Here is a 20,677-nt window from a genome sequence, read left to right on the forward strand (position 1 = left end):
AGGTGAGCTGTGTGCGAAAACAGTCTAAGGTGCTTCTGGACTTCAATCTAGCTAGACTATTGTGCGTTACCAGGCATGGTCCTTCGTTTCATTGCCCTTTGCTGTTATCCACCCCCAGCACTGCAGTCGCCCATAGAGTACCAGCGTCGAGAGAGCAAGACTCACAGCCTTGGAAGGGCAGGAAGCCCCCTCCTGTCCCTGCCTGGTGGAGCTTCCCGGCCTCACTCCTCTGCCTCTGTGGACCAGAGTAAGGGACCCAGCCTTCAAGCCTACAACGCCTCCCTACCTTCCCTTTACCTTCCTGGTCCGCCCCATGCTGAGCAGCCCCCCTACGTCAAGGTAAGTTGCGAAGATCATAATGGGTGGTTTTAGTTGCCTTAGGACCTCGGTGAGGCCAGGGAGAAATCCCAGTTCCACTTTTAGGTGTGTTGGGTGGGAACAGGGGCTCATACTTCATTTTGCAGTACTTTTATCTAATAAGCCTTGAAGAAAAACCGGGTACGCTGTGTCAAGAAACTGGTTCCTTTAAGCGGCTTCTTGGTGAGCTCAAACAATGGTTCAAGCTGAGGCCGAGCTAAAGATCATGGAAGCTTCTCTCTCTGAGTACTCAGGTCAACCACCTTGTAGCTTCAGAGACTCAGATAAGGAAGATGGGTGGCAACTTGGGTACTGCTCAGACCGTTAGGACTGGTAGTTTCAAGGCCACAAGAATCTAGGAAGGTACATTCCATCTGGTTAGTGCCTGAGCTCACGGGTGGGAGACAATGATGTTTGCTTAACTGGACCGATGCAGCTGCAGAGTGTCCAGTCTAACTGGCAAACACACCTGATTGGTCAAGTCAGTTGGCTAGCAATATACATGACTGGTCAAGTTACTTTATTTGCTGTGCATTTGATTGGTTATATGACATTAGACCAATTAGAATTAGACCAACGCCGGTGCAGGTTGTTGAGCAGAAAGGAAAGGCCTTTCCTTCTAGTTTTGTCCTGTGTCTGGAGCACATCTGGCCTTTGAATACTTCTTGATTATGGGTGGGTCAGGCTAACCAAAGCCCTGGTGTTGGACTTTGCATTTTAAAACCCTAATGCTGAGTAACATCTGGATCTCAAACCAATGCTTGTAAACGTGCTTAGCTTAGATTGACTGGTTTGTTATTTTTATCCTATCTATCCACTGCTCTTTTATTGTATATTCCTGCAAAATTTTATTTCAAAATCACTTGACTTACATTTTGTGGTGTTCTCGGGTTTGGGGGCTTCAACCTGAATCCAGTACTTTAGGTTACAGCTGCCAGAGTAATTGTTTTCTGGAACTCACCTTGTAAGTGCACTGCCTCACAGGGTTGATGTTCTTGTTCTTAGTCCTGGGAGGGGATAGAGGCTTTGTCCCTTGGTCTCTGGTGGACTGGGTGGCAAGGAGACTGGTAGTGGCAATACCCGTGAGGCATGAGGACTTTTGGTTTTGTCTTCCCTAACATGCCCCTTAAACAGGACTAAGGTTCTTTGACTGTGGGCTCAAGATTATTGCAGATCATTCCCAGGTTCCCATCTCTTTGGTCTTTCTTCCCGACCCTGGTGGAAAAGTGGGTTCCTGGGGTCATAGGGCCTGCGCAGTCTAATAGTCCAGGTGATGGTCTTCAGGGGATGGTCCACCTGTAGCAACAAGAATACAGGTGCTCAGGGCTTTTTCTGCAGTAGGAACTCCTTTTGTGTATTAGGCCACACATTACTGATGTAGCCAATTCTCCAAGAGTAGGCCCTGTACTAAGAGCCCTGTAAGTTTTTGGAGGATTGGCTACATTGGGGTGTAGAGCCTTGTATGCAAAGGAGTTCCTGGTGAGGGAAATGTGTGTTTTGTGCTGGATCTGTGGGCACTGGGAGCTCAGGCTTCTGAGATGATGTCTAAAGGGGGTCATTTGGCCACGCCGATCTCTCAAAGGTGCCAGGGTACACGGCAAAGCCTTGCCCATCTCAAAGTCCCATAACTTTTGTGGAAGATCAGATGCAATCGTAAAATGAACTGGATTTCCAGAACCCATAAAACTTGTTCCTTGCCAGTTCCGATTGCCATCTGGAATTGACCATAGAACTGGAACATCTATGACATTTGAGCAGGGGATTTGTGCAGCTTGCTTCCAGTGTGAGTGTGTGAGTGCCTTGAGGAAAAGATGCCTGCCTTTTGAAGGGGTGTTCTGCACACTGCGGTGCCAAATTGAGTAGGCCCTCAAAATGTCACACATGGTTTCTTTTGGCTGTGGGCATCTGCCTCCCGAAATTGTTCTCTCTCTGGCCTTTCTCCCTGCAGCCAGCTTGCAGCCAGAGCTCTCCAGGATCTGGCCCAGTTCACATACCTTCGGATGGCTCTGAGTCCCAGCCCCCCAGCAACCCTCAGCAGGAGTCCCTGCACGTGGTGAGTTTCGTTAGGCCTGAGGCAGTGGTCCCATTAACCAAAGGGAGGACTGGGATTCCTGCTTGTACTTTGGACGATGGTTCACATTCTGTTTACTTCCTTGGTGCTGTGTTTTCCTAACCTTCCTCTTACACCAACACCTTCCACCAAGACCTTCTCCAGATACTGGAGATGGACAAATAAGCAAAGGTCTTCTAAGCTGGTCTCCACTGGAAACGGAATGCTGGAGTTCATGGATTTTTGTCTGACCTCACAAGGCAGCTCTGACATCATTTGTCTGCATAATGTGTGCACGCTGCAGAATGGAGTTTTATTTGGTGCAGAACTTGTGTTATAGATTTCCTTCCTTCCTTCCTTCCTTCCTTCCTTCCTTCCTTCCTTCCTTCCTTCCTTCCTTCCTTCCTTCCTTCCTTCCTTCCTTCCTTCCTTCCTTCCTTCCTTCCTTCCTTCCTTCCTTCCTTCCTTCCTTCCTCCTAGTCACAGCCAACTTATGGCAGCCCCATAGGGTTTTCAAGGCAAGAGACATTCAGAGGTGGTTTGCCATTGCCTGCCTCTGCATAGCGACTCTAGTATTTCTTGGTGGTCTCCCATCAAAATACTGGCCAGGGCTGACCCTGCTTAGCTTTCTGAGATACGATGAGATTGGACTATAGCCTGGGCTATCCAGCTCAAGGGAATAGATTGTGGCCAAACTTGCTTAATGTAAGAACCACATAAAATAAACGTCAGATATTTGAGAGCCGCAAGGAAGGTTGGTAGACAAGGGAGAGAGAGGTGGAAATAAAGCAACTTTAAATGCAGTCTCCAAGCCACTGGCTGGCTTGATTTGGAGAAGTGATTTAAAGAGACAAATGCCTTCTCCAAGCCAGCCAGTGGGGTGATGGGGGCTTTGAGAATCACACAATATGTGCAAAAGAGCCACAGAGCCACAGTTTGGCCAGCCCTGGTTTAGCACAGCGAATATATTGCTCTGGAGACTTTGGTTAGCTACTAGCCCAGACTAGCTTGATCTTGCTGGAGCTTGGAAGCTATTCAGGGTTGAGTGTGACAATTGCTTAGATGGGAAGATGGGAGGCTAGGCAGAGGAAGGCAATGGCAGGACCCCTCCTCCCACTCATCTCTTGACCTGAAACCCCCCCAAGGCAGAACTCCCTGGGGTCACCATAAGTCAACTGCAACTTGACAGCAGACTTTACCTTTTAAAGCCCACGGGTCCAATCACAGGGAGTTGACTGGCAGGGTCTCAAAAAGAGATTTCCAGAGCTGACTTTATTCCTTCGTCTTTCTCAGGTCCCGAGTGATGATGACGATGCTCGACTTCTGCTTCCCGACCCCGACTTCCTGGACATTCGTTTTCCCGAAGGCTCCGCCCAACTTGCCAAGCTCGATGAGGACGAGCTGTGACTTTGGGACTGTGGGACAACCCCTGCCGGGTTCCAGGGATTTAGATTGCAAAGACTGAACCGGCTCTGCCTTCCTCGGTCTCCCTTCTTCCCACTGCCATTTCTGGGGAGTAGAGAGAGATCACAGCAGCGGCAGCAGCCCCAGCAGGGGATCTCTTGCTGCCCTCTGGCCCTGCCCTGTTGGCCTAAGCATTCCCTCCCTCTAACAAAGTGCAGGGACCCTCACACTGGGACTGGAGAATGCAGCAGGGGACTCTTCTCTGGACCCCGGACCCCTGTATATGCATGCTGTGGGGTTCTAGGGGACTTCGGGTCAGGGCTTTCGGAGGACGGGGTTGGATTGTACGAAACAAGAATTTTATTTTGTTGGTTGTAATAATAAAGATTTTAGTTAAAACAAACAAGCGAGACTGTCACTGCAGGCACCCGCATCATTCTAACACAGCTTCAGATTGCATAGGAATCTCTGTTTTATAATGCTGGGTCTGTCTCTGACTCAATTTGTGAGTCATTTGGGTGCTGCATTCCAAATCTCCTTAACACTTCAAGAGGGGATTGGATAAACATATGGAGCAGAGGTCCATCAGTGGGGCTATTAGCCACAGTGTATTCTTGGTGCTTGGGGGGGCACAGTGGGAGAGCTTCTAGTGTCCTGGCCCCACTGATAGACCTCCTGATGGCACCTGGTTTTTTTGGCCACTGTGACACAGAGTGTTGGACTGGATGGGCCATTGGCCTGATACAACATGGCTTCTCTTATGTTCTTATGTGACACAGAGTGTTGGACTGGATGAGCCATTGGCCTGATCCAACATGGCTTCTCTTATGTTCTTATGTGACACAGAGTGTTGGACTGGATGGGCCATTGGCCTGATCCAACATGGCTTCTCTTATGTTCTTATGTGACACAGAGTGTTGGACTGGATGGGCCATTGGCCTGATCCAACATGGCTTCTCTTATGTTCTTATGTGACACAGAGTGTTGGACTGGATGAGCCATTGGCCTGATCCAACATGGCTTCTCTTATGTTCTTATGTGACACAGAGTGTTGGACTGGATGGGCCATTGGCCTGATCCAACATGGCTTCTCTTATGTTCTCATGTTAACACATTTTTTCTCAGCCTGTGGGTCAGGGCCAGCACCATAGCCAGGATTTTTTTTCCTTTGGGGGGGCAGGCAAGGGGCAGCAGTTTAGTATGGTGGAGCTTACTTTCAAGGAAACTCGCTAAGTGGCTGACAGAAAGGGCATTGTGTTGAAAATGCAGGCAGTGATATTTTCTCTTGTGGTGCCTCTGGGCATTACAACCAGTGAGGAATGACAACAATGCTGTAAGAGGTCTTGACTGCAGCATACAAATTTCTCTTCAGCCCAACCACACTTTAGAAATGCTAATGACCTCCCTGGCTGGAAATGGTCAATTCACTGCTCCAGCTAGAAGCTGTCAGCCAGCAGGGAAATGAATACAGCTTTTACCTACAAAAGGTTTTTTTTTCAACTCCCTGTCTCTCCTGCCAGAGTAGACATGAGACAATTGATCTTCTGGCCTGGTTGGAGAAACTGGGGAGGGAGTTTTGCCTAGTGAAAGCCTTCTTGTAGCTATGGACTCAGGACCCAAGAGCAGGTTGCAGGCCAGCCCTCCCTAATGCCACTCTGCCCTTTGCATCCTCTTTCTTTCTTCCTCACCAGCTTCTCAATTTCTCATCTCCCTCTTTGTGACAATAATGAGGGGAAGGGAAGCCTCTCCCCCACAGTCCATCACTGCCCCCTACCTGCTGTGGGAGATGGACTGTACTTCCTTCCAGTCTTGCAGCTCTCAAACATCTGATGTTCATGTCTTCTGGCTCTCAAACATCTGACATTTATACTAATTTGGATCTTATGTTAAGCAAGTTTGACCATCCCCGGTTTATATAATTCATAATACCTATATTGGCATGTTCTTTTGGACTACAGATGTGTTTCCCCACCTCTTCCTCACACAATTATTATTATTATCTGTTTATTTATATTCCGCCCATTCCCCATAGGGGCTCAGGGCAGAGTACAACATGAATAGTAAAATCACAATAAAATCAACATAACAATAAAACAGCATTACAGTAAAACCAATTTCAATATACCGTCCAACAGAATAGTTCAGCAGGACCAGATGGCATAACAATATGATGCAGCAAAACAGCACAGTAGGATAGTACAGCAGGGGAAGCCAACCGATCTAATGAATAGATGCCCGCCACCTCACCCAAAAACCTGGCGGAACAGCTCCATTTTACAGGCGCTACGAAAGGCTAGCAAGCCAGGTAGGGCCCGGATCTCCATAGGGCAGGGGTGGCCAACGGTAGCTCTCCAGATGTTTTTTGCCTACAACTCCCATCAGCCTCAGCCAGCATGGCCAATGGCTGGAGCTGATGGGAGTTGTAGGCAAAAAACATCTGGAGAGCTTCCGTTGGCCACCCCTGCCATAGGGAGCTGATTCCACCAGGCTGGGGTGAGGACTGAGAAAGACCTGGCCCTGGTAGAGGCAAGACGGGCATCTCTTGGGCCAGGGACAGTCAGAAGATCTTGGGAGGCTGAACGAAGCGACCTCCGGGGTATATACGGGAAGAGATGGTCCCACAAATTGGATCCCACCTTTCTGTGGGGGGTAGGCAGGCATGCCAAGGAAACACAACCTCACATCCTTGGCATCGGGTGGAATTCTAGCAGGAACTCCCATCCTCTCCCCTGGTTATCCAGGCATTCTTTTAAAAGCATTGGGCAGGCTCCATTGGGCAGCTTTTCTGCAGGTGCAAAAGGAAAGACAGGTTCCCTTGGACTAGCCCAAAAGGCCATGCTGAGCCTCCTTGGATCTGCACGTACAAAAGTGGTGTGGGAGGAAGGAGGCAGTAAGAAACAGCTGACCAAGGCTGAGTGGGGAAAAAGCTAGCTGGACCCAACCCATTTATTTTTAATTCGGTGGTGCACATCTCTCTGCACCCCACCCCCCCACTCATCTTTGATGCAGTTTGTGATGAACATTGGACAAAGACTTCAGCACCTTTCGCGCACATGCTGGATATTGCATGTGCAGCCCTAAAATAGGGCAAAGAATTCTCCCTGTCGCCATTTTGATTCAGGAAATAGGCACTGGGAGGGGAGGAGGTAGGAGTCCTCCCCCCATGCTGTTGTACTGAGCAGAATTGGGCCCCTCTGGACTTTTATAATAGTTCTCTGCAGCTGCTGTGTGCCTGCCGGGAAAGTGAGTTGCATCTGGGGAACCCAGCTGGTTAGGGATTATGTTGTGTAACCTGTACAGATTAAACAGATGTTTCCCTCTCCATACACACAAACACCTGAATCTGAAGGGAATTTGGGAGCACAGCTCTGCCTTTCTGTTCAGCCGGAGGAGATTTTTCCCACCTCAGTTGGACTTGGCTAAAAAGCTTCCCCTTGCTTACTTCAGGTGGGTCAGGATCTCCCTTTGAGTTTTCTGGTCATATTCTGTGGCTTTAAACAAATAATGCACAAGCTGTATGACAAATCGGATCCCACCTTTCTGTGGGGTGTAGGCAGGCATCCCAAGGAAACACAACCTCACATCCTTGGCATCAGGTGGAATTCTAGCAGGAGCTCCTTTGCATATTAGGCCACACACCCCTGATGTAGCCAATCCTCCAAGAGCTTACAAGGCTCTTGTAAGCCTTGTAAGCTTATCTTGTGTGGCCTAATATGCAAAGGAGCTCCTGCTAGAATCCCACCCCTGCTCTTGTAAGCCTTGTAAGCTTATCTTGTGTGGCCTAATATGCAAAGGAGCTCCTGCTAGAATCCCACCCCTGCTTGGCATCCCCATTCAGGTTTATTTATTTTCTTTGTTTCTATTCTGCCTTTCTCACCAGTGGGAACCCAAATTGTCTTACATCCTTCTTCTCTCCTACATTGTCTTCTCATAACAACCTTGCGACGTAGATTAGGCTAAGAGAGTATGACTTTCCCAAAGTCATCCAATGAGCTTCCACGGTGCAACGCAGGATTCAAACTGGCGTCTTCCAGCTCCTAGTCTGACACTCTTAACATCAGGTTCCTCTCTTCATCCCACCGGCCTTTCCTGGCCAACTCTGCCCCTTGGTACAGCCAGGACTTTTTTCCTGGAAAAAGAGGTGTTGGAACTCTCAAGAGGGAAATGAAGGAGAAACACACAAGTGCCCTTCATGAATGTTTAAACCTTTTTTGAGAACTTTGTTTTCACAAAGAGGTTCCGGAACTCCATTCCACTGCGTTTCTCAGGGGGAAAAATGCCCTGGGTACAGCACTATTTGCCAGATAAAGGGCATCTTAAGATCTGCCAGTTAATATCAGGACAGAGAGCAATCCTATGTAAAGGATTTGGCTTTGATTAGTCTTGGTCTTTGATGGGTTTCTCCCCTCTTGCTTTTAGTAACAATGTAGGAAGGACTGAGAGGAAATGCAAATGAATGAAGCTCGGCTGTTTTCCACATCAAAGGACACAGGTCTTGTTTTAACAGAAAAGATTCTTTTGGATGTGCTGAAATGTGGGTCCTTGTACTTTACAAAGCCTGAAGTCTTCTGTGAGAAACAAAGGTTGTTTTGAAGAATTGTTTCTGGAGCCTCTTAATGGTTATTTAAAACCAATGTTGGCTGCAAGTCCAGAGACAAAAATCTCAAATACAAAATAGATACAGTACCCTTAATTAGGTTGTTGTTCAGTCCCACAGTCAAGTCCAACTCTTTGCAACCCCATGGACCTAGTCATACCAGGCCCTCCTGTCTTCCACCATCCTCCAAAGTCTGCTCAAATTCATGTTTGTTGCATCAGTAACACTGTCCAGCCATCTCATCTTTTGCCGTCCCCTTCTTTTGCCTTCTGTCTTTGCGTCAGGATCTTCTCCAGGGAGTGCTCCCTTCTCATTTGGTGGCCAAAGTATTTGAGCTTCAGCTTCGGCATCTGACCTTCCAGGGAACAGTCTGGGTTGATTTCCCTTAGGACTGACTGATTTGATCTTCTTGCAGTCCAAGGGACTCTCAAGATTCTTCTCCAGCACCATATCTCAAAAGCATCTATTCTTCTGCACTTGGCCTTCCTTATGGTCCAGCTCTCACAGCCATACATTACTACTGGGAATACCATCGCTTTGACTATACAGACTTTTGTTGGCAGGGTGATGTCTCTACTTTTTATTATACTGCCCAGGTTCACCATAGCTGTCCTCCCAAGGAACAAATGTCTTTTAATTTCATGGCTACAGTCACCATCTGCAGTGATCCTGGATCCCAGAAATGTGAAGTCTGTCACTACTTCTATGTCTTCCCCTTCTATATGCCAAGGAGTGATGGGGCCGGATGCCATGATCTTAGGTTTTTTGATGTTGAGTTTCAAGCCTACTTTTGTGCTCTCCTTTTTCATCCTCAACAAGTCGTTCTTTAGGTCCTCCTCACTTTCTGTCATTAGAGTGGTATCATCTGCATATCTGAGGTTGTTTATGTTTTTCCTGGCAATCTTAATTCCGGCTTGTGCTTCATCCAGGCCAACATTCCGCATGATATATTCTGCATATAAATTAAATAAGCAGGGTGACAGTATACACCTTGTCGAACTCCTTTTCCTATTCTAAACCAATCAGTTGTTCCATATCCTGTTCTGACCGTTGCTTCTTGACCCTTGTACAGGTTTCTCAGGAGACATGTGAGGTGGTCTGGTACTCCCATCTCTGTAAGGACTTGCCACAGTTTGTTGTGATCCACACAATCAAAGGCTTTAGCATAGTCAATGAAACAGAAATAGATGATCTTCTTCGTGGTCTCTGTGCATTCACACATATGGGTATTCCTCCAGAATGGCCCTGACCTCGGAGAGTTCAAAGCAATCTTGATCGTAGATCTGGCGCGCCTCCCCCTCGTCCTGGGGCGGAGCCACCGTTTGCGCATGCGCGGACGAGGGGGGAGGCGTCTAGCCACTCAGTTTCTTCCTTACCGCTGACCCGATCGCACCTACCTCGTTGATCTCCAACTTCCTCATTGCAATCTTCAGCAACTACCTCTTTCTTCAAACCTACTTCAGTCTTTCATCTTCACCTGGTATCGTATAAAAAAAAAAAAAAAAAAAACCCTTCCTCACTATCTTTCGGACTTTCTCCCTCACCCCCCCCCCCCGGGAGCGGATGGAAGGAAGGGACAAGGTCACTTTCAAACGCTGCACGCGCTGCTCTGCCAAGATCCCATCGTCTGACGGGCACTCCCTCTGCCTTTTCTGCCTCGGGGAGACCCACCGCACGGATTCCTGCGTCCACTGTAGCCAGTTCGGCAAACAGGCCCGCAAGAATCGCGCCGCGAGACTCCGGAGCCATCTAATGGAAGCCTCCCTCCGACCGCATGGCGCGCAACACCAGCCTCCGCCATCTTCCCCACTCCACGTGGGAACGGCGCAGCCGGCAGCTTCCGTGGCTCAAGGTCCCTGCAAGCCTAAGTCCGGCAAACATACCACAAAGTCGGACGGCACCAAGAAGCGTCACCGCTCCGAGTCTGCCCACGTGGATCCGACGAGCACCGCCAGCATAAAGAAAACCAAGTCTGCGCATCGACCCTCCGACCAATCTGGGCAACCCACGAGCTCGAACCCGGCCACGAGCTCGACCGCAGTAAGATCGACATCGAACCCGACCACGAGTTCCGCCTCGGCTCCAAAGACACCAACAGTGAAATCGACGCCGACGCCGAACATCACACCATTGGAGATTGTGCGCATCTCCTCCAAGTCGCCATCAATCACGACCTCTCCACCCGACCAAATACTCGAGGTCCACTCCCCTGCAAAGAGCCACCAACCACTCGACCCCCGCGCCTTCATAGATCTCTCTAAGCCGCTGGAAGCCCAATCCCTGACCAGGGAACCTTCAACTCCGAGAGTCCTTTTACCACGGCAACCCACACCAAGAGCTCACAGCCGCCAACGCTCACGCAGTCGCCGACGCTCCCGCAGCCACCGTAGGCAACGTTCCCGTAGCCGCCGTAGGGACAGCCGCCAACGTTCCCGCAGCCGCCGCAGTCACCGTTCCCACAGCCGCCGTAGAGAGAGATACTCCTACTACTCCCCGTCGAGATCTAGATCTCGCTCTCCCCGGACCCGACGAGGGCACCGACGATCCCCCTCTCACGACCGCTACCGCTCGGATTCGAGAGGGCGCCACTACCACAGCTACCATGACTCCCCTCGGTACCGAGACCGCGCGGACAGACACGATCGAACCCGACACTACGAAGCGTCCCCGCGCACACACCACCTCGACTACGACACACTCGCTCAGCTCCATGACGAACGCAGTCGCCTCGACCTCGAGCCGAAACTGCCCTCACCACCGGGCTCCATACACACTGCGACAAACAAACAGCTGCCACCTGTAGAAACCCAACCAGACCTACAGCACGGATCCGACGACGACTCCGAAGCCGAACTCTCCGAATCCGACCGCTCCTCGGGGTCGGACCTACAATCCCCGGCTTCCGATATAGCTAAACCGGCGGACCTGTCTCCATCAGAGGGTCCGAAATCCTACCTTGACTTAGTCTCCAATATGGCGAACTCGCTGAATCTGAAGCTTAACACAGACGCACCCAGGGTCTCGGACGTCGTCTTTGACCTCGTACATTCAGACCTCCCAGCAAGCTCCTCTCTCCCTATGCTCCCCGTCCTCCTCGAGACACTCAAGGAAGCCTGGGACAAGCCGGCATCGGTACCTCCAACCTCCAAAAGAGTCGAAGCCCTTTACAAGATCCACGCACCCGATGCAAAGTTCTTGTTCACCCACCCGGCTCCCAACTCCATAATAGTTCACTCCTCCTCGAAATCGAAACAGACGAGACACCCGGTACCCCCGGAAAGAGAGGGCAAGAAGCTCGATACTATAGGGCGAAAGATATACTCGCTCACTACAGCTGCAACAAAGATACAAAACTACACGGCATGCTTCTCAGCATATGCATACAACCTAACCACCTATCTCAACACCCTGATACCCTCCTTACCCGAGGAATCACGAAAACCAGCCTCTAACGCCCTACAGGAATTAGCAAGACTGAGCAAGCAGCAGATTAACACAGCTTGCCATGCTGCACAGTGCTCCTCCAAAGCCTTGGCCTCAGCTATAGCCTTACGCAGACATGCGTGGCTTAGGTCCTCGTCACTCCAACCGGACATTAAATATAAGATTGAGGACTTACCCTTCGACGGCCTTGGACTGTTTAACGCAGCCACAGACGACATCCTTACATCAGTCGATGACGGCAGGAAACGGGCGAAACGCTTGGGGGTCTCCCAACAGCAACCCCAGTTCAACAGGCAGAGGAACTGGAAGTCCACCTACCATAAGGGTACCAAGTCCCCCAGACAGCAAACCTCATGGAGACGGAAAACCCCCCAGTCCAAGCTCTCATCTCAATACAGACCACGCACGCAAACTTCCAAAAAGACCGCAGCTACCTCAAAACCGTCTCTTTGACCACCCTGCCACGAGACGTCCAGTTTCCCTCCTTCAGCCAAACCCCCACACCCGTCTACAACAGTTTTACTCCGCCTGGAGAGACATAACATCGGACGCTTGGGTCCTCACCATCATACAGAGAGGATACCTAATAGAATTCACATCCACCCCGAAACATCACAGATTTCTTACCACCCCATCGTCCGCACCGCTACAGACAGAAATCGCGTCCCTGCTAGACAAGAACGCGATAGAACCAGTCCCACCCCAATACCATCGCACCGGGTTCTATTCCCGCTACTTCCTGGTGCCGAAAAGGGACGGAGGTCTCCGCCCGATCCTCGACCTTCGCAAACTAAACCTCCACATCACCTACAAGAAATTCCGTATGATCACACTCCAGGCAATCCTTCCGCTTATCCCAGAACGCTCATGGATGGCATCCATAGATCTACAGGACGCCTACTTCCACATCACAATCAACCACCATCACAGAAGATTTCTCAGATTCGCCGTCGGGGAGCAACACTTCCAGTTCCGCTCTCTCCCATTCGGCCTATCGACGGCCCCGAGAGTCTTCACCAAATGCATGGCAGTGGTTGCCGCATCATTACGACAACGGAGCATATCGATATACCCATATATAGACGACTGGCTGATCGTCGCCCATTCAAGGGAACAACTCCAACTGGACGTCTCCACTACCCTCTCCCTCTTGGCCACACTCGGCCTCCAGGTCAACTTATCAAAATCCAAACTAACCCCCACTCAGAGAATTCAGTTCATAGGAGCAGACATCTCCACAATCTCCCAAACAGCCTCTCTACCGCACGACAGAGTACTCAGCATACAATCTCTGGCCAACACCATCATTGCCCGGCGCTCCCAGACAGCCCTAACGTTTCAAAGGATGCTAGGCCTAATGGCAGCAACCACCGCAGTCCTATGCTTCGCAAAACTTCACATGCGACCCCTGCAGATGTGGTTTGTCAGGACCTTTCATCCTCACACACAGCACCAATCCACACTCTTGACCCTCCCATCGCACATCGTAACATCCCTCAAATGGTGGACGATGGAACATCACCTCCGCACGGGCATGCCCTTCAAACAAGCCCCTCCCTCAGTGATCGTCACCACGGACGCCTCCAGGTGGGGATGGGGAGCCCACTTAGGAACCCTCACAGTCCAAGGCCAATGGTCGGACTACGAGCGGTCCCTCCACATCAACTGCCTAGAGCTCCTTGCAGTACACAAAGCGCTGAGATCCTTTCTCCCATCGCTACGGAATCAGCACGTCCAGGTCACTTCCGACAATATCGCCACGGTCTTCTACATCAACAGACAGGGAGGCACCGCCTCCATCAGACTCTGCAAGAGGGCCCTGGCATTGTGGCATTGGAGCATCACCCAGGGCATCTTCCTCACGGCCGTTCACCTACCAGGGACCGAGAATACCCAGGCGGATGCCCTGAGCCGCCACTCGACCAACAACCACGAGTGGTCTATCAGCGCTCAATACATCCAACAAATCTTCAAAACCTTCGGAACCCCGAGCATAGATGTATTTGCCTCACCATCAAATGCCCAGTGCACCCACTTCTACATGAGAGGTCCACCATCCCAGCTCTCCAGAGGGGATGCATTCCTCCAAACCTGGAAGGGAAAACTACACTACCTGTTTCCCCCCATCCCACTCATCACAAGGGTCCTGCAGAAAATCCAAACAGACCGCACGAACTGCATCCTCATAACCCCATGGTGGCCACGCCAACCCTGGTTCACCACCCTCCTGTCTCTGTCCAACAGGACATTCCTAATCCTCCCACAAACACAGGACCTCCTCTCCCAACAAGACGGGAAGGTCCTACACCACAACCCGGCATCCCTCAAATTGACGGCCTGGAGAATCAGTTTTTAGACTTTCCCCCGGACGTTCGCCAAGTCCTACTGAACTCTAGAAAACCATCCACCAGGAAAGCCTATCTACTAAAATGGAAGCGCTTCACCCACTACGCCTCTCAACACAACTTTGACCCTAACTGCGCTACCATCTCTCAGGTACTAACTTATACCTTAGCACTCTCAAGAACAGGCCTCTCATACTCCTCCCTGAAGGTACACCTCGCAGCTATCTCTGCCTTCCACCCCCACATCGGGGGAACAACAGTCTTCTCTCATCATGCCACGAAGGCCTTCCTCAAGGGCATCATTCGCCTACACCCTCCTGTCAGACAAATCCTTCCAACCTGGAGCCTCTCTCTAGTGCTCAGCCAGCTCATGAAACCACCCTTTGAGCCCATGGCATCTATTCCACTACACCTGCTATCGTGGAAAACAGCACTACTCACGGCTCTCACCACAGGCAAGAGGGCTAGCGACATCTGTGCCCTGAGGGCGGACCCACCCTACACAATCTTTCACAGTAACAGGGTGGTCCTTCGCCCCGACCCGACCTTCCTACCAAAGGTCGTTTCTCCATTCCACCTAGGGAAACAGTCAACCATACCAGCCTTTTTCCAGCACCCCTCGGACGCAGGCCAGAGGGCTCTCCACAACTTGGACGCGCGCAGAGCGCTAGCTTTCTACATAGACAGAACTCGAGAATTCCGTAAGGATCCGAGACTCTTTGTCACCTACGCCACCCATAATAAGGGCAGCAAAATATCTACTCAGAGGCTCTCTAAGTGGCTCGTTGCCACCATAGAACTCTGCTACCAACTGGCGAAACAACCAGTCCCGCAACACATACGAGCTCATTCTACTAGAGCCGTCGCCACCTCGTCAGCTTTCACGAAGGGCATCCCTATAGAGGACATCTGCGATGCAGCGGTCTGGTCCTCCACGTCTACCTTCGCCTCGCACTACGCTCTTGACGTTCGTGCCCGGCGTGATGCCTCCTTCGGACAGGCTGTACTTCGCTCCATCTTCGACTGACCACCGTAAGTACCACTCTCATTACATTCTGGTCTAACCTTGCATACTTTTTACAGATCCAGCACCCGCCTCCGAAGGGATAGCTCGCTAATCACCCATATGTGTGAATGCACAGAGACCACGAAGAAGATGGACAGGTTTCTTACCTGTAACTGGTGATCTTCGAGTGGTCATCTGTGCAATCACACAGACCCACCCAGCCTTCCCCGCTGCTGGACACTCACCTAGCACGTCTTCCACCTGTCCGGTGGCGGGAAGAAACTGAGTGGCTAGACGCCTCCCCCCTCGTCCGCGCATGCGCAAACGGTGGCTCCGCCCCAGGACGAGGGGGAGGCGCGCCAGATCTACGATCAAGATTGCTTTGAACTCTCCGAGGTCAGGGCCATTCTGGAGGAATACCCATATGTGTGATTGCACAGATGACCACTCGAAGATCACCAGTTACAGGTAAGAAACCTGTCCTTTTTCTGATACTCCTGTGCTTTCTCCATAATCCAGTGAATGTTGGCAATTTGATCTCTAGTTCCTCTACCTCTCTGAAACCCAGCTTGAACTTCGGGTAGTTCCAGATCTACATACTGCTGAAGGCTAGCTTGTAGGATCTTTAACATGACCTTGCTGGCATGTGAAATGAGTGCAATGGTGCGATAGTTTGAACATTCTTTGGCTTTACCCTTCTTTGGGATGGGAATATAAACTGACCTTTTCCAATCCTGTGGCCACTGTTGCATTTTCCAAATTTGTTGACATAATGCGTGCATCACTTTAACAGCATCATCTTTTAGTACTTTGAATAACTCAACTGGGATACCATCATCTCCGCTCGCTTTGTCGTTTGTAATGCTTTCTAAGGCACATTTGATTTCACACTCCAGGATGTCTGGCTCAAGGTCAGCAATTTCACTGTCATGGTTGTCAAGGACATTGAGATCCTTCTTGTATAATTCTTCTGTGTATTCTTGCCACCTCTTCCTGATCTCTTCTGCTTCTGTTAGGTTCCCTCTGTTTTTATCTGTCCTTTATCATGGCCATCTTTGCACAAAACATACCCTTGATTTCTCCAATTTTCTTGGAGATCTGCTTCACTCTTTCTGTGTTACTTGGACTTGCCCTCCGCTCTTCTTCCCCAGTAGCATATTGGGCACCTTCTGACCTGAGGGGCTCATCTTTCAGCACCATATCTTTTAGCCTCTTGTTACTGTCCATGGGGTTTTCTTGGCAAGGATACTGGAGTAGTTTGCCATTTCCTTCTCCAGTGGATTGCTCTCATGGATTGCTGCCTTGATGTGGCGAGAAGTCTTGCGTGGTTCAATGAGGCTGTGGGCTATGCCATGCAGGGCCACCCAAGATGGACAGGCCACCACTGAGAACCCAGACAAAGTGTGATCCGCTGGAGAAGGAAATGGCAAACCTTAAATTAGGAGTAACTGACATATCAGAAAAAAACTGCATCACAAAACAGTGCGCAAGCTTTGGGGTTTTCTAGAACTGTTTCTCAGTCTGGATGTTCAGTTGGTGTTGGTCCTCCCTCCCTCCTTCCTTCCTTCTTGAAAGAATGATGCAGGGAGAGAAAACATGTTGTCAAGGCATGGTCGGCAAAGCCCAGTTTGCAATTGTCTTTAAATGGAAGGCAGTTCCTGAATTCACGACAGAGAGGCTGGAGAAGAGACATTGTTTGCCACAGTAGAAGAAGAAGATATTGGATTTATATCCCGCCCTATACTCTGAATCTCAGAGTCTCAGAGCGGTCACAATCTCCTTTACCTTCCCCCCCCCCACAACAGACACCCTGTGAGGTAGGTGGGGCTGAGAGAGCTCTCACAGCAGCTGCCCTTTCAAGGACAACTCCTACAAGAACTATGACTGACCCAAGGCCATTCCAGCAGCTGCAAGTGGAGGAGTGGGGAATCAAAACTGGTTGTCCCAGATAAGAGTCCACCCACTTAACCACTACACCAAATTAGTGGAAGGATGAGACAGTTAGCATAATGCTGTTTCCTTTGTGACGGATTTGGGGGAGTGGAAACAAAGCCTGTGTAAGAGTAGGCATCACCCTCACTTCCTTCCTTCTTGTTGATTATTGGCAAAGGAGACAGATGGAGGGCCGTAAGACGAAGCAGGCAAAGGTGCCATGTGGAGGGATAAGTGATGAGGTATCCATATTCAGGGGTGGAATTCTAGCAGGAGTTCCTTTGAATATTAAGGCACACACCCCTGATGTAGCCAATTCTCCAAGAGCTTACAAGGCTCTTTTTTGTAAGCTCTTGGAGGATTGGCTACATCAGGGGTGTGTGGCCTAATATGCAAAGGAACTCCTGCTAGAATTCTACCCCTGCCTATAGTCCAAACACCCCCAATGCAACCCTCTTCTTTCTGCTGTTCCACTAGCTGCAAATGGAAAACAGTAGATTCATTTAGGTGGTGCAGGTTTTCAAGTTGCTGGGGCAAAGCAGAATGGGGGAAAAGGTATACTCCCTGTGAATGTGAAAGACAGAATTCGTTAAATGTCTCTTTGGCGCTTAAGCAGATTACACAGGCAGACAGCAAAAGGAGAAATGTGGTAGACCTTATGTTACTAAAGTCGGAGTAATTTAAGGAGGTTGCGCTAAGTAAAGAATCAGAGGAAGGTAAACAGTGGAAGGTAAATACTTACCTAGTTGAATGAATTCTTTCATCTGCTATCCTGCCTTAACAATACTCACCCAGCTGCACACAAACAGAAATGCAGAAGGTGCTTTTGCATTTCATCGATTCACTTTATTATTTCCAGCCTTATTTTGCTGAGATTCAGTGCAGATTACAAAACATCAAATAATGCAGAGAAGTGATGCCAGCCTCCAGGTGGGATCTGGAGAGCTACCAGAATTATAACTCATTTCCAGACTATAGAGAAAATGGCTGCTTGGGAAGGTACTCTACATCACTGTACCCTACCGAGGTCCCTGTCCTCCCCAGGCCCACCCCCAAATCTCCAGGAATTTCCCAACCTGAAGCTGGTCAGGGAGGCAGGACCAATGAACAGGGCAATCGGACTAGGATTACAAAATAGGAAGGCAAAGGCAAACAACAGGATCTAGGGGTCTTAGTGGACTATATGCTGAACATGAGTGAACAGTGTGATGTGGTGGCTAAAAAGGCCAATGCAAGTTTGGGCTGTATCAACAGAAGTATAGTGTCCAGATCATGTGATGTGATGGTATCGCTTTACTCTGCTCTGATAAGACCTCACCTGGAGTATTGTGTTCAGTTTTGGGCACTATATTTTAAGAAAGATATAGACAAGCTGGAACGGGTCCAGACGAGGGCGATGAAGATGGTGAGGGGTCTGGAAACCAAGTCCTCTGAGGAAAAGTTCAAGGAGCTGGGGATGTTTAGCCTGGAGAGGAGGCGACTGAGGGGTGATATGATCACCATCTTCAAGTACTTGAAGGGCTGTCATATAGAGGATAGTGTGGAATTGTGTTCTATGACCCCAGAAGGTAGGACCAGAACCAATAAGTTGAAATTAAATCAAAAACGTTTCCAGCTCAACATTAGGAAGAACTTCCTGACTGTTGGAGTGATCCCTCAGTGGAACAGGCTTCCTCAGGAGATGGTGGGCTCTCTGTCCTTGGAGATTTTTAAACAAATGACCATCTGACAGCAATGAAGATTCTGTGAATGTAGGGGGCGGTATTTGTGAGTTTCCTGCATTGCGCAGGGGGTTGGACTATATGACCCTGGAGGCCCCTTCCAACTCTGTAATTCTACGATTCTAACAGAACACGGGCAATGCAGAGAATGGAACTGCAAGAGTAAAAGACAATGAACCAGAGTGAAATAATGTATACAGCAAGCCATTCCGTAGACTACAGCTCTATTCCCATTATAAAAATGCCTTCCTACACATTTCTCTTATTTTTTATTCCATTCTGTAGAACAAAAGTCACGTGGGAGCCTTGCAGATCTCCATGGGCAATCTTTTCTACAAGGTGTGGGAGCCATGACAGAGAAAATGCATATACAGACAGTTGTTGATCTTGCCTCTTTGCAAAGTGGCACCTTCATAAGACGCGGCTTCAATAAGGAAAGCTGTCATGGTGAAGCATACATAGCCAGAGAAGCAATCCTGCAAATAGGGCCCAAAGGTATGAAGGGCTTTGTAAGCGATTACCAGTGTCTTGAACAGATGCACAGCCAATGGCATGCCTGCAGAATGGGTGTAATAAGCACACTCAGCTGACCTCCTGGCAGTAACCAAGCTGCAGCATTCTGTACCAACCAGAGTTTCCAAGCTGACTTCAAGGGCAGACCCAAGTAAGGTGCATTACAGTAGTCTAGCCCCTAGATTACCACAGTTATTGCTCTATGTGGCCAGATAACCCAAGTCAAAGTGTATTGGAAGTGTATGTATAGTGGCCCAATTCAGATGAAGCACTGAGGGTGCTGCATGCGCAGCCAGCAATGAGCTGTTCTTTGCCCAACTTGCTTGGTGCGGCTGCTGCTGGCATGGTCGCCAAGTTTGCCTCTCCTCCACAGCGTTGTCAAAGGGGTTTTTGAGAAGGTTGCCTGCAGGCTGCAATGGGGGCGGGCATAATTTGTGAGGGGGCCCCCATGATTTTGACTGCCTGGGGGCCTCCACAGGTGGGGCCCACTCTAAGGCAGAGTTGTTATTCAGGTGAGTTTCCTAATGCAACAGCAGCCATTGGAGGATCAGGACTTGCAAGCAGCTGGTTTCTTTCTTTTTATTTCGCTAATGCAATTCTTTTGCAAAGCAAGGAGGTAAGTATTGCATTTGACTCTGCCTCCTGTGACAAACCATTTTGTGTTTGCTTCTGCCTCCCATGGCAGCCATTTTGGGGTGCTCACTGCACCCTCTCAAAATCCTACATGCCCACAAGCTCAGAAAGGTTGAGGACCCCTGCAATAGAGTTCATGAGAAATGGAACTCCTAGAGTGACATCGCATCCCCGAACTCCACCCTCCCCAGGTACCACTCTCATATTTCCAAGAACCTCCCCACCCTGCAGTGCAGTGTTGGCAGCTCTACTCCAAATGCCTTTGCGCACTGGACCTTCCCACAAGATAGTACAGATGACTGGATATCGATGCTTTTTGGTGGAGCTGTTTTAATGATTTGCTCACATACAAGTTATAGGAGACACTGCAAAGGTTTTTGTGTCGTCACTTTCTTATCGGCAGTGCAGGTAGGACCCTGCCACTGCCAGTCTTCAGATAAATGCCAGTCATGCTAAATGGGAGTTTTGTCTCACACTGATGATATCACAGGCAGCCAACAAAAGGGTGCAGCTTCTGAGGCGGTGGCGGAGGGGAGGAGGGAAACAATATGAGGCTATCCTGTGGGCCTCTAGTTTTCAGTCTCAAAGTGGAGGAGTCAGGTCTGGAGTCTCTGGACAAGCCTTCCTCAAAAGTCCACAGACCACCATCTTCAGGACCATGAGTTATTCACATCT

General features: G+C 49.7%; 1 protein-coding gene across 1 annotated transcript in view; it reads left to right on the top strand.

Moving 5' to 3' along the window:
- ARHGEF25 (Rho guanine nucleotide exchange factor 25) overlaps positions 1-4,217 on the top strand; it is a 74,442-nt gene extending 70,225 nt beyond the window's left edge. The window contains exons 14-16 of the mRNA XM_060252756.1: positions 119-339; positions 2,306-2,410; positions 3,701-4,217. Coding sequence (XP_060108739.1) covers positions 119-339; positions 2,306-2,410; positions 3,701-3,814 — 440 coding nt within the window. The 3' untranslated portion in view covers positions 3,815-4,217. The remainder of the gene's footprint in view (positions 1-118; positions 340-2,305; positions 2,411-3,700) is intronic.
- The last annotated feature ends 16,460 nt before the right edge of the window (positions 4,218-20,677 follow it).

Source organism: Heteronotia binoei, chromosome 13 (assembly GCF_032191835.1).
Source record: "Heteronotia binoei isolate CCM8104 ecotype False Entrance Well chromosome 13, APGP_CSIRO_Hbin_v1, whole genome shotgun sequence".
In the NCBI taxonomy this organism is placed as follows: Eukaryota; Metazoa; Chordata; class Lepidosauria; order Squamata; family Gekkonidae; genus Heteronotia; species Heteronotia binoei.